The sequence below is a fragment of the Camarhynchus parvulus genome, chromosome 3 (genome assembly GCF_901933205.1).
Source record: "Camarhynchus parvulus chromosome 3, STF_HiC, whole genome shotgun sequence".
Classification (NCBI taxonomy): domain Eukaryota; kingdom Metazoa; phylum Chordata; class Aves; order Passeriformes; family Thraupidae; genus Camarhynchus; species Camarhynchus parvulus.
The window spans coordinates 22,849,476-22,862,518 of record NC_044573.1 but is presented as its reverse complement, the minus strand read 5'-3'; the positions used below and the strand labels follow the sequence as shown (position 1 = coordinate 22,862,518).

The 13,043-nt window shown below is 36.1% G+C and overlaps 1 protein-coding gene across 2 annotated transcripts in view; it reads right to left on the bottom strand.

The window, feature by feature from the left end:
* The window catches only part of UBR2 (ubiquitin protein ligase E3 component n-recognin 2), a 55,121-nt gene that overhangs the window by 36,261 nt on the left and 5,817 nt on the right, over positions 1-13,043 (bottom strand). For both annotated transcript variants that reach the window (XM_030944516.1, XM_030944514.1), the window contains exons 3-9: positions 10,835-10,913; positions 9,363-9,476; positions 6,430-6,557; positions 6,043-6,181; positions 4,229-4,291; positions 2,850-2,970; positions 235-342 (exon numbers count right to left, since the gene is read on the bottom strand). In XM_030944516.1, the coding sequence (XP_030800376.1) occupies positions 235-342; positions 2,850-2,970; positions 4,229-4,291; positions 6,043-6,181; positions 6,430-6,557; positions 9,363-9,476; positions 10,835-10,913 (752 nt within the window). The remainder of the gene's footprint in view (positions 1-234; positions 343-2,849; positions 2,971-4,228; positions 4,292-6,042; positions 6,182-6,429; positions 6,558-9,362; positions 9,477-10,834; positions 10,914-13,043) is intronic.

The following is a 13,043-nucleotide window of genomic DNA, read 5'->3' as shown; positions in this document are numbered from 1 at the left end:
TTCAGACCACTTTGAAAAATTAGACCTAAAACAAGCCCCATGTCCAAATGGTCTCTGTATGTTCTTGTCTTAAATACACTTGGGAGTGTATCATGAAGGGAGAGATTGTAACAAATTAGGCAAAATTATCCATAATACACCACAGTAAAAATGATCAAACATTAGCAGATACAATAAAAGGAAAACTTAGGCACAGCATACTCTAGCATTTTCCAGAGCTCTGAGAAAACTCACCTTTCCACAGTTTAGAATCATACAGCATCAGCTTATCTACAAGAGAAGAATTTTCACCATCTGGCCCTTCTTGCAAACCAACCTGACACAATATCCGGCGAAGGCCATCTTAATGAAGAGAAATGGTACAAGTTAGTTACAGCTCAAACACAAACATGTTATTTTGACATCCTGAAATTTTCATACATCACAGAAGCCCTCACACTGCCCCCTTTTTCACGACAACTGAATAACAGCACTTACATTTTGCTGATACAAACACAAATATTTCACACCTTGCAAGTTTCACACTAGCCTTATGGAACATAGTGAAAATCACCAAACGCAATGATTTGGTTTAAAGTTATCAAACCAAAATGTGCTTCCTTAAAAATGGCTAACTAAAATAAGAAACAGCCTAATTTCCCAGGGTTTAGTTTTCCTGATTAGACTCCTATGAAAAGGAAAATATAATTAATATATTAAATGACTCGTATATTCATGCTATCATTTTAAGGCTTCTCTGCATCTTTTTTCCTAATGGAAAGAAGCAACAACTGTAATCATATGAACATGTAAGTCATATGGCTGCAGACAAGCCTGCATCTGAAACACAGCACAGGCCAGACATGCTCCTGTTAAGAATGTTCAACCTGGCATTGCACGGCAGGCAATGCATATTCACATAGAACTACGGGACTTACAGAGCCCTTACTTCCACACCCTGCTTGGCATCTCAGCTCCTCAGGCAGAGTGGGCAGTGGCTGAGTGCTGTGTACACTGCACCATGTGCTGCATGGTGCAGTAATATCCACTCTGAGAACCCTACAGCAGTTTGGGGTTATTCCTTTTTGCCTTGCAGAGTTCAATCCCAACTACTGTTATGAAGGACAACAAATTAATGGAAACTACTGCATTGTTCAGCAATTGTCAAATAGACACTTATTCCAGAAGAAGGGATATTTGCTAGGAAGGATGTAGTAGTGGTCAAACTTCTGACTAAGCAAGGTCAGAAACCTTCCATAGCAAGGTTTTTTTCTGCTGGTTTTTTTTAATGACAAGAATTTGTCATTGCTTTGACAGCAATCATCCAGCCCAACTCTGGCACAGCAGAAGATCCTTCTACCTGTCCCTCAGCCATTGTTCAGGGACATTTCAGCATAACCACTGAAAAGCAGGAACTCAATCCCCTCATGTCACAGATGAAGGGTAACAGACTGTTTAAAAGATTGACCAGAATTTAGATGTTTGGGTGTGTTTGTTAAAAAGCTAAGGGAAATCAACTCTTTCAGAAGTGCATTTCACAAAACCAGACTCAGAGTACAAGATTGCATCCCAAGACATGGAAGGTAGTTCAAGTAAATGAGCACATTGGTCACAGACAAAATGTATCTGTGCTGTTCACAAACAAACATGCCTTTTGCCCTTCTGAATCATAAAGAACTCAGCATTTAATGAGCTGAACTCTTCAGAACTTCACAAACACTACATACACAACTCAAAATTCAGTACTTTCTTCTGCAATGTGAGACAAATGACATATTCAAATTACCTTTTTGCAACTGTCATGTAGTGCTGAAAATTATTGACTGTGGCACCTGGCACAAATGATGCGGCACAACACTGGGCTTAAAATGAGAAAGACAGTGCCTGCCTACATGTTTCACTGAAAGGAAAATTTCCCACAGAAGGAAACTTTCTTCATCACTCCGATCCACTACCTACTGTTCAGAAGTTTTATTTACTTATCTTTAAAATTTAAACATAAACGACTTATGTTTCAAAAACAAAAACATGTTATAAGGACCCTGTGCATGAAATCTTGGTTTTCCAACTATCAGTCTAATAAAACATACAGTCTCTGAAGAAATGATGCAGCCATGCAGAACATATGTGCAACAGGAAAGCATGCTTTGCTAATACTTCTTGCTAGCATTTCCAGAGTAAAAAAACACAAATTGCAAGGGCGTCTGTATCTATATTTCTCCACATCAGCAGTTTGTCACTTTTCTTTTTATTTCCTCCCATATCCTACATCTTTACAATCTTATGATTTACCAGGAGCAAGGGGGAACGAAGTCAAAACAAAAACTGAGCATTCCCATAAAATCTGATACTGCACATCTTGATTCCTTTGAAGAAACCTCTTTTAAAAAATCTGATTAAGACTTTGTCAGCTTTTATACTTACCAAAACCCTCCACAATTCCTTGCATTTTCTCTGTTCTACTTAGCAAAAAATCTGAAGCAATCGCTTTCATCTACATTCATCAAATTACTTCTGAATAATTTTGTTTTATCTAATCAGACAGGTTATTTTCAGCTTACTGCATTCATTTAAAAAGAAGTAGGGACTGAAAAAATAGCTTTTTGGCATACTGCATTTGACAGTGAGTCTCAGCTTCTGTTCAACAGCAACTAAACAGAAAAGACTATGTAAGACTGGTAGCACTTTCACATGGAAGTTAGAATTCAGAACAGCACTTCAGTAAGAGAAAATAGAATGAAGTCTGACAAGTTATTAATAGCTTTGCCTTATACATTACATATCTCAAATAAGTAGACAAAAGTGCTTCAGAAAATCAGCTCCTCTCACAAATATTCTCTGTCTTATCTCAAGAGATAAATTTTGCCCACCTGAATATCCAATAACACTGCCAAGCCAAGTTAGGAGCTTCAGACCAAAGCTCTGATGGGCAACAATAGATGAATGCATAACTTGCACTTTCAATGGCTTTGTCTGACGACTGGTATTTCTCTTAAAAAGAAAAGGAGAAAGGAGGCAATGCATATTTAAGTGAGGACTGGTATATACTTCTATACAGAAATGCAGCATTCCTGTGATTAATTTTGATAATTTGTAATATTAATATATATTCTAATTACTAACACCTACACAGCAAACCCAAAAAAAGTGCATTTTGTTTATCCTATTAATATTTGAAGGACCTTATTATGCAATATCAGAATATTTAGGTCAAACCATTTTCCACTCTTGGCCTGTTATCAATTCTCACACTGATCTGCTGCATTTTACTGATAAGCAATCCCACGTTCAACCCAAGACAGCCATGTGTGTTTGTCCCTCTCAACATGACAGGCAAGTCACACTGCAGCCCATCATGGAAACTGACTGAGCACAGACTATTTTCAAACATACAAATTAAATACACAGAGTTAAAACAAAAAAGAAATTACCCTCATCTATGTGTTAGAAAGCATAATAGTCAGATGTTACACATAAAAGCCATTTGTTCTTTGCCTGCATGGCCAGCAAGTTAAAAATATTGCACAACATAATCTTTAAAAATATACTAATGCTTTCAAAATATCTTCAACAGTTAAAGAACAGCAACTCTAGTTGCAGCATTTGTTTTTCAAAGGTTGCAGTATCATACATAAACTATTTATTTCATGTGATTAAGTACTGCACTGCAGCAGTTAACACAAAATGAAAAGAAAACATTATTCTCACATTTTCACATGGAAGAATCTTGCAGTATATAGATATTAATATATATACATATATAAATGCTTAGATGCAAAATGAAAGTATTTGCAGTTTCACACTTGGATTCAATCAGTAATAATTTCCATAACTGTTGCTGTTAAAGACATAAGCAACTTCACACTACAGAAGAAAAACTGTAATCATTTAACTTCACTGATCTGAACTAGCGTGTAATTCTAAAAGATACATTAGAAGTTCCTGGCACCATCTGTTTTACGAAGGAAAAAAACTGTCTACAAATTTTTTAAAGAAAATTATTTTGGTGTCAGGTAGGCCATAGTAGGAAAAAAATCCCAACAAAAGATCATCAACAACAACAACAACAAAAACCCCATAAACCAATATTTTGATACCTCTACTGTATTGTAATATAATCTCCAACACTTTGAATCATTAAAATATAATGAGTCATTATGATAACAGTATCACAAACTGGGTAGCAAAGCCTCCTTCTGCTTAAGATGAGGCAGGTAAGGAGACAGCATCCCTTACCCCCACTACTTACCACTATTACTGATTTTGCCTGATCACAGTATTGGAAGTCTCCGTATCGAACAGACCTACGGCCCTGCAAATTCAGAAAGATCTAACATTACCATCAGCTCCTGAACAGGGAGTCCCAATTCTGTGTTCTACATTTGTATAAAAAACACAGTAAAAGCTTCAGATACATGCTAACTACTCTGCCTTTCATGCTATTTTCACTTGTAAGTACTGTATATAGTAAGATACTTGGATTTCCCAAATGCACTCTGTACTTTTAAAAAGAAGATACAATTGTATCATGTATTCATTTACCTGTTACCTTAAGTTCTCGGTGTATAACACTGTTCTTAAGATAAACAATGAAAATAACTACACTTCTTTTATTGAAATACAGCAAACATTAGTTAAGATTGATTAGTGCAATAGAACAATTAGTACAAAGGCATTATTCATTGGTTTTGCTATAACTTGAAGATATTTCAGATATTTCAGTACCTTTTAAAAAGCAGATATTAAAGTTAACTGGTCTTTTAAAAATACAATTGAAGCACTGGTTTTATTCCAAAAGAAGGTTTTCAGTCTTTCTCTACTGTCAATCAACACATCAAAATGGATAATTGATTGAATTTATAGTGTATTGCAGACTGGAAAACTCACTGGCATTTTAGATCTGATGCCAAATCACTGCTTCAGGCATAGCATTCTCATTTCTTCCACATACATGTTCATGTATATATGCATTCATGTATGCATTTAGAAGTAGAAGGCATCAACAGTAGGAAAATCTGAGTGTATCCCACAACACACAGCACATGCTCAGGTCAGCTCATATTCAGGGATCAGATGTGAATCCTTTGGTTACCAGTATCACAAAAGATAGATCAGCGCTAACACAAAACCAAAATCTAGTTCAGTGTTAAGTAATATGAAGTGGTTATATTTCCTGCTCCACTGACATCCCTGAAGTACTTTAACCACACTAAGTGACATTCCCATAGCCATTAGGGAAAAGATTTCCTCCCCACACCAAAATCCCAAAAATACGCACAAGCCAGTAAGCCCACTAAAAAAGACACTTCTTTCATGTCAACCTGTGCTTACAAATCTGTAAGCACAGGTTCATTGCAAAAATAACAAGTGATACCTAATGAAGTATCACTCTCCTTAAAAAAATGAACATCAGCCACACTACAAACACAGTTGACAGAGTACTTCTGAAACTAAAATGCTAGTTACAATTATATTCAGCATATAGTGATTCTGAAATCACTGTTCCTCCTAAAAACTGCGTTAAATGCTTTTACCTCTTCCTGCCACTGTAATCTGACAATTATGAAAAAGAAAATTAAATTAAATTTAAAAAAGAAACCACAAATCATGAACAGTTCCACAAGCACCAGAAAAAACCCAATCAGTTATGGGTTTTATCCCTCACACTTAACTGGTGTTATTCTGAGAAGCATTTCCTATGTTTGGAGCATATTTAGGGGTTCTTTCAATGTCAGCTCTATGGTTCAGTAAGGGAAGGGCCAAAGCTGCTGCTCATTTTTGACAGAGGAGTGAGAAACACCTTGGTATTTACACTTGAAAGACCTACTAGAATACATTTACATTGAAACATATTCAGTATCAGGTCTGGTTTGGACTGGCCAAATAGTATTTAGGCACTGAGACATTTAGTATTTAGTATTAAGGCATTTATAGTGCTATGACACACAGGACTCACAGAATCATGTTAACCACACGCTTTGGGAAAACAGACTAAAGTAAGTATAATCATAAAACAAACATTAGGCCAAGGTAATTAAAAGTTCTACCAATTAATTCACTTACATCTCTATCTACTGTTGTTGCAAAACCAATGGCTTCCTTCTGTGTGCAGTTGACAGCCTTCTGAAGAGTATAAATAACTTGTTCATAGGTATGGACTTCATCATTAAACAGCATGCAGTAGTAAGTGTCACTCTTCTCACTTCAAAGCAAAGATTGAACTTATGTCACTCAAAGCAAGGATTGAATTTATGTCATTTAAAGCAATGTTAAAAGTAAAAGCAAGAGCAAAGGAAAAATATGAGAAATACAAATCTACTACAATTATTTATACAAAATACTTCTGACAACTTCAGGAAAGGCAGAAAAGATTCTTAAAATCAGAACCTGCATTTTCAACTGTAAATATCTGTAAGCCTTTAAAAGGCAGAAGACAAATATTATACTTACATCATTTCTAGTCCAGGCAATTCATTTTCCTTTTCCCATGTTAATATATCTACTGCATATCTAAATGTAATGGCAAAAATATTATAAGCTCTTGCTACCATATCTTCTGGTAAGTGCACAAGGGGATCCTGGAAAGTAAATATAAACAGCAAATGAGAAATTAAATGACATTCAAAGCAAACTGTCAAACTTGCACCTCTCTTTATCAAAGATGATGTAAGCATCTTTAATGATGTCTTTCTTTAAATGACTTTTCAGCTGAAAGGAACAGAGTCAATAATCATCCTGTTTTCTTCTTCCAGTTCTACACTGACAGTCACCAAAGCTCTAATCTAGCATTCAGTACCTGAATGTTAACTTGCCTCTGATCACCCATTTACATTTTCGCACATTATTCCATTCTCAGTCTCCTTGTTCTCACTCCTGCACACCTTTTAAGATCGTTCTTTGGAAGAACTTTAACCTCAACTGCATTAAAATGTGCTGCTTCTGCTATGCCTTCAAAACCATAATTTCAGATCCCTGTATCTTTTGTTCCACTTATCAATATTAGTAAACCTCAGAACACAAAGGACCATGCATCTCTTGTCCTGTTTTATATGCAGCATGCATTAAAAGGCATAAGTCTTATCTATCCAGGCTTACACAACATGCAGCACACTGGCATCATGATTTATGATGCACGTCTCTTATATGCTGTGGTATATAAATAATTAACTGCTGAAATGTAAATAGGTGTTTCATAATGATCTGTCCACGTCTCAGTCTTGCTCACAGAGAGCTGCTCCCCTTTTGTCTGTGGACCATGCACCCATTTGTGCCCACTCTGTGCCCTCCATTTGACAACTGCAGCAGCCCCCACAAACTCGTCCTGCTCTCTGTGCCAGAGCAGAATGGAGGCTGCTGCAGGTGGGGGAATGGGAATGTGGAGGGGGAGGAAAAGGAGAGCTGCCTCAGTCTGCCAAATCAAATGGACCACTTTTTGGAACAGCACATGAATAAGAATAGGCAACTCTGAACAAGATAGTGCAAACCATTTCACTCCAGTCCATTTCAAGGATGGTGAACAGAAAACATTATAAACCTCTTCTCTTAAGGAAATTGTCTTTTACTGTATGAAAATTTTGAGAACAGCTGGCTCCTCTTCTACAAACCTGGAAAGGGAACACTGCATGGCCTGCAGGTCACCTGGATATACATTATACACTGGGTCACTGACTTGATTAATCATTTGATATTTTGACATATGTGTTATTGCTAGACAATTAAAATATTTAACAGTGGCCCAATTTCTGGTTTAGGATTACCTAATACTAAATCCTCTGCTTCACTACAGCTTAGGTTGTAAAAAAATGGTCACAATAAAAATTTCTCAACTTAAGTCTGCATCATCTAAAGGAGGCTCTTGACAGTCAGCAATTCACATGTACTAATAAAGTTTACCCCCTCCACCCCAAGACTCTTTGGGAATATTTGAAAGCTTTACAAGAGTGGTAAGGACAACCATTTCTCTTTCTTTTTTTCCCCCTTCATTAAAAAATTATCCAGGGTATGAGGAATTACCAGCCACCAAACACAAAGGCAAGCCATAAGCAGCAGCTCTCCCTCCACTCCCAGCACTTTCAACAAAGGTACATATCTGGGCAAGGCAGAAAACAGGCTCCAATAAAGCTCAACAAACCATCCTTAATCTACCTCAAACACAACACTGCATAAGAGATCTCAATCTCCTTGGTTTATGGGGAAGAAACACAAAGCCTGCCCAGAACCTTGATTTTTCTGTCAGGCACACTCACTGTGTGAGTATTTTTGGGCACAGAAGTAGCAGTCCACCCAAGATTTCATAACAAGAGTTTCCTAAGGCTGCTGACTAATGTAAACTAGCATCTAGACCAAGTGGTGAGTCCAGCAACACTGCTAGAGTTTTAGGGCTGAGAGAGTGGGAACAGATTTCAGAAAGACCACTGTCACTGAAAATACAATTACAGTTGCATCACTTAAACCATCAGATCAGCAAAATTACTACCAATGCTTGCCTTAGATGTTCCCATTAAAAAAATCTCACAGAAATTATACTATGTAAGAACAGATGTGAGCGGCTAGGTCAGAAGCCCAATTAGCCACACTCATTCCTGAGATGTAATAACAGATAAGAAGATTATAAGCAGAAGACAGAATGCTTCTCTAGTCTCCAGTAACTTAAGACACTAGCACTTCCAACACCAAAGATGGTACCTACAATTTTAAATGGCCATTGGTACTCTTTCCTTCCACAACCATGTTAAAACTTCCTTTCAAACATATATAAACTTTAAACAATAGTGTTCTGCAGTGGTTAGTCCAACAGCTTGAGTTCTTCCTGTAAGATGTGGCATGTCCTTTTGCATTTAATAGGTCCAAGTTGTTATGCTCTGATTCTGTGGTGAAGATGTGTTCTCTATTTACCTTCTCCATACCAAACAAGCTCTTTTAGAGACTTCTGCCTTACATCTCCATTATGACTTTCCTGTGACAGCAAGATATATTGATTTTTAAAAATCTGTGCACTTTGCTTTGGTAAGAATCAGAATATTTGTTGCACAGACAGCTCAACTTGGCTTCTTGGTGCACATGAATACTTACAGATTTTTTTTTTTTTAATTGCATGTGGCAAAATGCCTTGACTTCTGAGAATATACAGAAAAACAAAGAAACAGAACTAAAACTGCAGAGGTGACCCAGAACATACAAAATGAAGCCTTTAAGTAGTAAACATTTTAAGGAATTTCTTAAGATATATAATTTTTGTCTAACAATGTGGTTCAATTATTACTATTAAAGTTCCTACACCCTCTCATGCAGACTAAAAATAACTTCAAGCGAACAATTTTTATATACACACATATATACACAGTTAATAATGTTTTAAAACATGATGCCTCAATTATAATTACCTCTTCTTCTGCAGTTTCTGAAGAGTTAAGTTCATGCTTTTGACAGTAAGGACCTTCCTTCCAAGCTTCTGTATCACCACAGTCACAGAAACCTCCTCCACCTGATGTTGTCATCTAAAATTATTTAAAAACAAAGCAGTTCATGTGAATATGCACATACATCGTATATGCACATTAAGAAATGAGCAGTCACAGCTGTACTACAGAAACAGTATCACAACACACGACAGCTGAAAGCTTGTCTACCTCATCAGTGTGCCTATGTCAAAAGAAAAATCCTGAACACAAAACACCTTCAAACACCTTCATTCTGCCCCACCTGAAGTCTTCAGATTTTCTGAATCTATTAATTGCCATGGCATCTATACTATTACAAATTCTCACCGTTTTAATCTACAAAGTTACATCAATTCACATGGCACTATTATACAGTGAGTGAAGGATATGCTTTATGACAAAAGGAATTGAGAGACTTAAACTTTTCACATATGTAAGCACAGAAAAAAAGCATTGGAAATTTTTAATGGTATATTTACACTGTTTTAATAAAACTTATTTTAAAGACTACCTCAAGTTAATAAGCATAATAATACTTTTTTGAATCACACCTATTAACTGAGGCATAGAAGAATTCTTTCACCTATTTCTGGCATACTTTATATACTCTATACATACAGGCACATCTTACAGTATCAACAGAACTAGATGGTCATTTGAAAGAACATTTGCTTACACTTTTGGATGTTACCTAGACTTGTTAATTCAATAGTCTCAAAAAGTAAAAACCTATGTACAGGAAGTAAGCTGATATCAGCAAATTTGGCAGGGTTTCTTGATAAAAGTGCTTGGAGTGTTTTCCTGAATCCTAGTGCTCAATGTACCCATACAGTGGTTTACATCAGCAGCAGTGCAGTATTGTAAAAAACAGATTTACAGAAAGGCTGCACTGGTAGTTTTCATGTAACTTCTTATTTAAAAACACACCAACGTTTTCTTGGCTTTGTTTGCAGGGTTTTTTTAAACTAATCTGTACTACTAATAACAGTATATTACTAAAATAAACAGCATTTACAGTTTTCGTTCTCTATGTTAACTTTATGTTTAAGCTTTGCATAGAAGTGGCTTCCTAATAAAGGTTTTTCAACAGCTTTTAAAAAAAGTCAAACACAAAAGTCAGAACAATTCAAAACCCAAGCCTAAACCTGTAAAATTCACTAAAGGGCATGTGTTAAAAATAACATACATTTGTAAACTGTTGCACATAAAATTTAACTGCTCAATATTTTAAAAGTTAACTTCCAGAAGTTACACTCAGATCAAAACACTCAAGTTCACATAGGATTACTGCAGACATTCAGAACTTTGTGCTCATTCAGCATCTGGAAATTCTGGATATATTCGCAAACTTGAAACTGTTTCACACACACACAAAATCACTAATAACTATGTCATTATCCCACGGGATCACTGACCCTGTATCGGTGCTCTCTGTGAATGCTTCCAAGAAAGCATTCCATGCACAACACACAAGTTGGGTCAACTGCGCAGTCTCTGAGAACAGCAACAACAGAAAGGAAAAAAAAAGCATTAAACACTTGCTTTTGCCTTAACACATTTTACAACAGATAATTTTCAAATATCACCAATATCAACCTTCTAACTAATGTATATATTACTCTGAAAGAGAAAAGGGATGGCTTTAAAGAGGGTAAACAAATTAAATAGAAAAATAGTCTGTTCTCACAACAGAAGAGCCTTTAAAATATTGTGTGGGTAGTATGTCTAGTTTGGGTAATACAGACATTGCCTTCAAGAGGTGAGACAAGTATACAGGCAAGTAAACAGATGAATTACATAACCCAGAATAAACCCAAGTAAGTTCTCTCAAGTACAGAGTAGCAGCATTAATGATCTCCAGCAATCAGAGAAGACATTTTTCACTCAACTGGGAAGAAAGATTGCACACAACAGACTAAATCAAACCTCTGCTTCCAAGTTCAGCCCTACAAGCTCACTGATGAGCTGCAAGAACACAATTTTCTCAACCAGGAGATCAGAGACCATAATGAGGTCTTGTCCACAAACACTCCTGTATTAGACAGAAGGAATATTTCAAGTAAAATGGGCTAAACCAAATGAGAAAATTAAGCATTATATTTAACTGTCTCCCTGAAAAACACTGAAAATGCATGAACTCATGAAATGCAGCCAACTTCCAGGCACCTCAAGATTAAGGCAGGTGGGTTTTGCAATGTAAAAATAAATAGCAAGAGAATGTCTGTCTTATGATGATGGTTATTAGAGAAACAACTTATTTTGTTTAAAAGAAAATACTAGAGATCACACGAAATTTCATTATCAAAAATTCCCCTAATTTCATGTAACCAAAATAAATGATGGCAAGCATGACTTACTATACACATGCATTTTCTCCAGAGGAGCCACTAAAGGTGAAAATGTCAAAGCAAAATTACACAATACTCTTCTCTTTTAGAATAATTTATGTCCATGGCATTATTTTTTTTAGATTTAAAAAAACCAAACAAACTACCATTTGATGCAACAATGTGCATGCAGGATTTGGTAAATCAGTTCCACAATACAGAATGTTGATTCCTCAGAGCTCTAAACTTGTGGCAGTATACTTAAAAATTCAGTACCATTTGTCAAGTAATTTCTCAGACAAGTAACTGTGCCTATATCTAAAGCAGAAGCAAACCTGAAGCTGTAAACTGCACAGAAAATCCACTGCATTTTAATGTGGACTTGGAAAATAATTCTTTGCTGCATTCCACAAAAGCTTAATTTAAACTCTCATTATTCTTCATTATCAGCTGTAAGTTAAAGAAAATTAGCACACGGCAGGAAGCAAATGTTTCCTGATCAACAAAAAAAAAGAGAAGGACTCTATACTCAGTGTGTTAATGATCAAACACTGTTCATATGGAGCAATGAAAATGTTGGGAAATCTGTAATTTTCTTCTAAACACACTTGCTTTTTCAAGACCAACAACTCAGTATGTATCTGAAGTACCCACCAGTTTAATATTATCTCTCTCATTATAAAGAGGTCTCAAAGTATTTACAAACCCAAAGGCAGTAAGGTATTATGCTTCTAGAAGAGGAGAGCACTAGAACGAAAAATTCTTCCACTATTCTCTCCTTGTAAACGAAGGAAATGGAAACCCAGACAAATAAACCCTTGAAATTAGAGAGACATTTCGTCCCCACATCACCTCACCAAGTGTTCAAGTGTCCCAGTGAGTGGTAGAAACCACAGAAAATGACAGGAATTTGTGACACAAACAAAACTTTAAACTCCAAACAGTTCAGAAAATAGAAGATGAAAATGAACCTACAGCTAGTAATACAATGGCTTAAAACTGAAGATTCTTTTAAATACTTGTAATTGGTTAGGAACTTCCTGTTCTCTTTCAAGTAAAAGTATTTTTAGAGAGATCTAGAGACAGAGGTAGGGAAGGAGCTAGAAGCTGATACACTTGTTTTAAGCATCTGATAGATTGGTTTAGCAGGTCATGGAAGGAGGTCTAAAAGACAAGATCAACGCTAACAGCTGATATTAAACACCCAAAATACACACACACATACACTTTCCCACTTACTTCTGATTAATGCCCTTAAATCACCCTGAAAGGTCACTTTCTCAAATTCTTTCTCAAT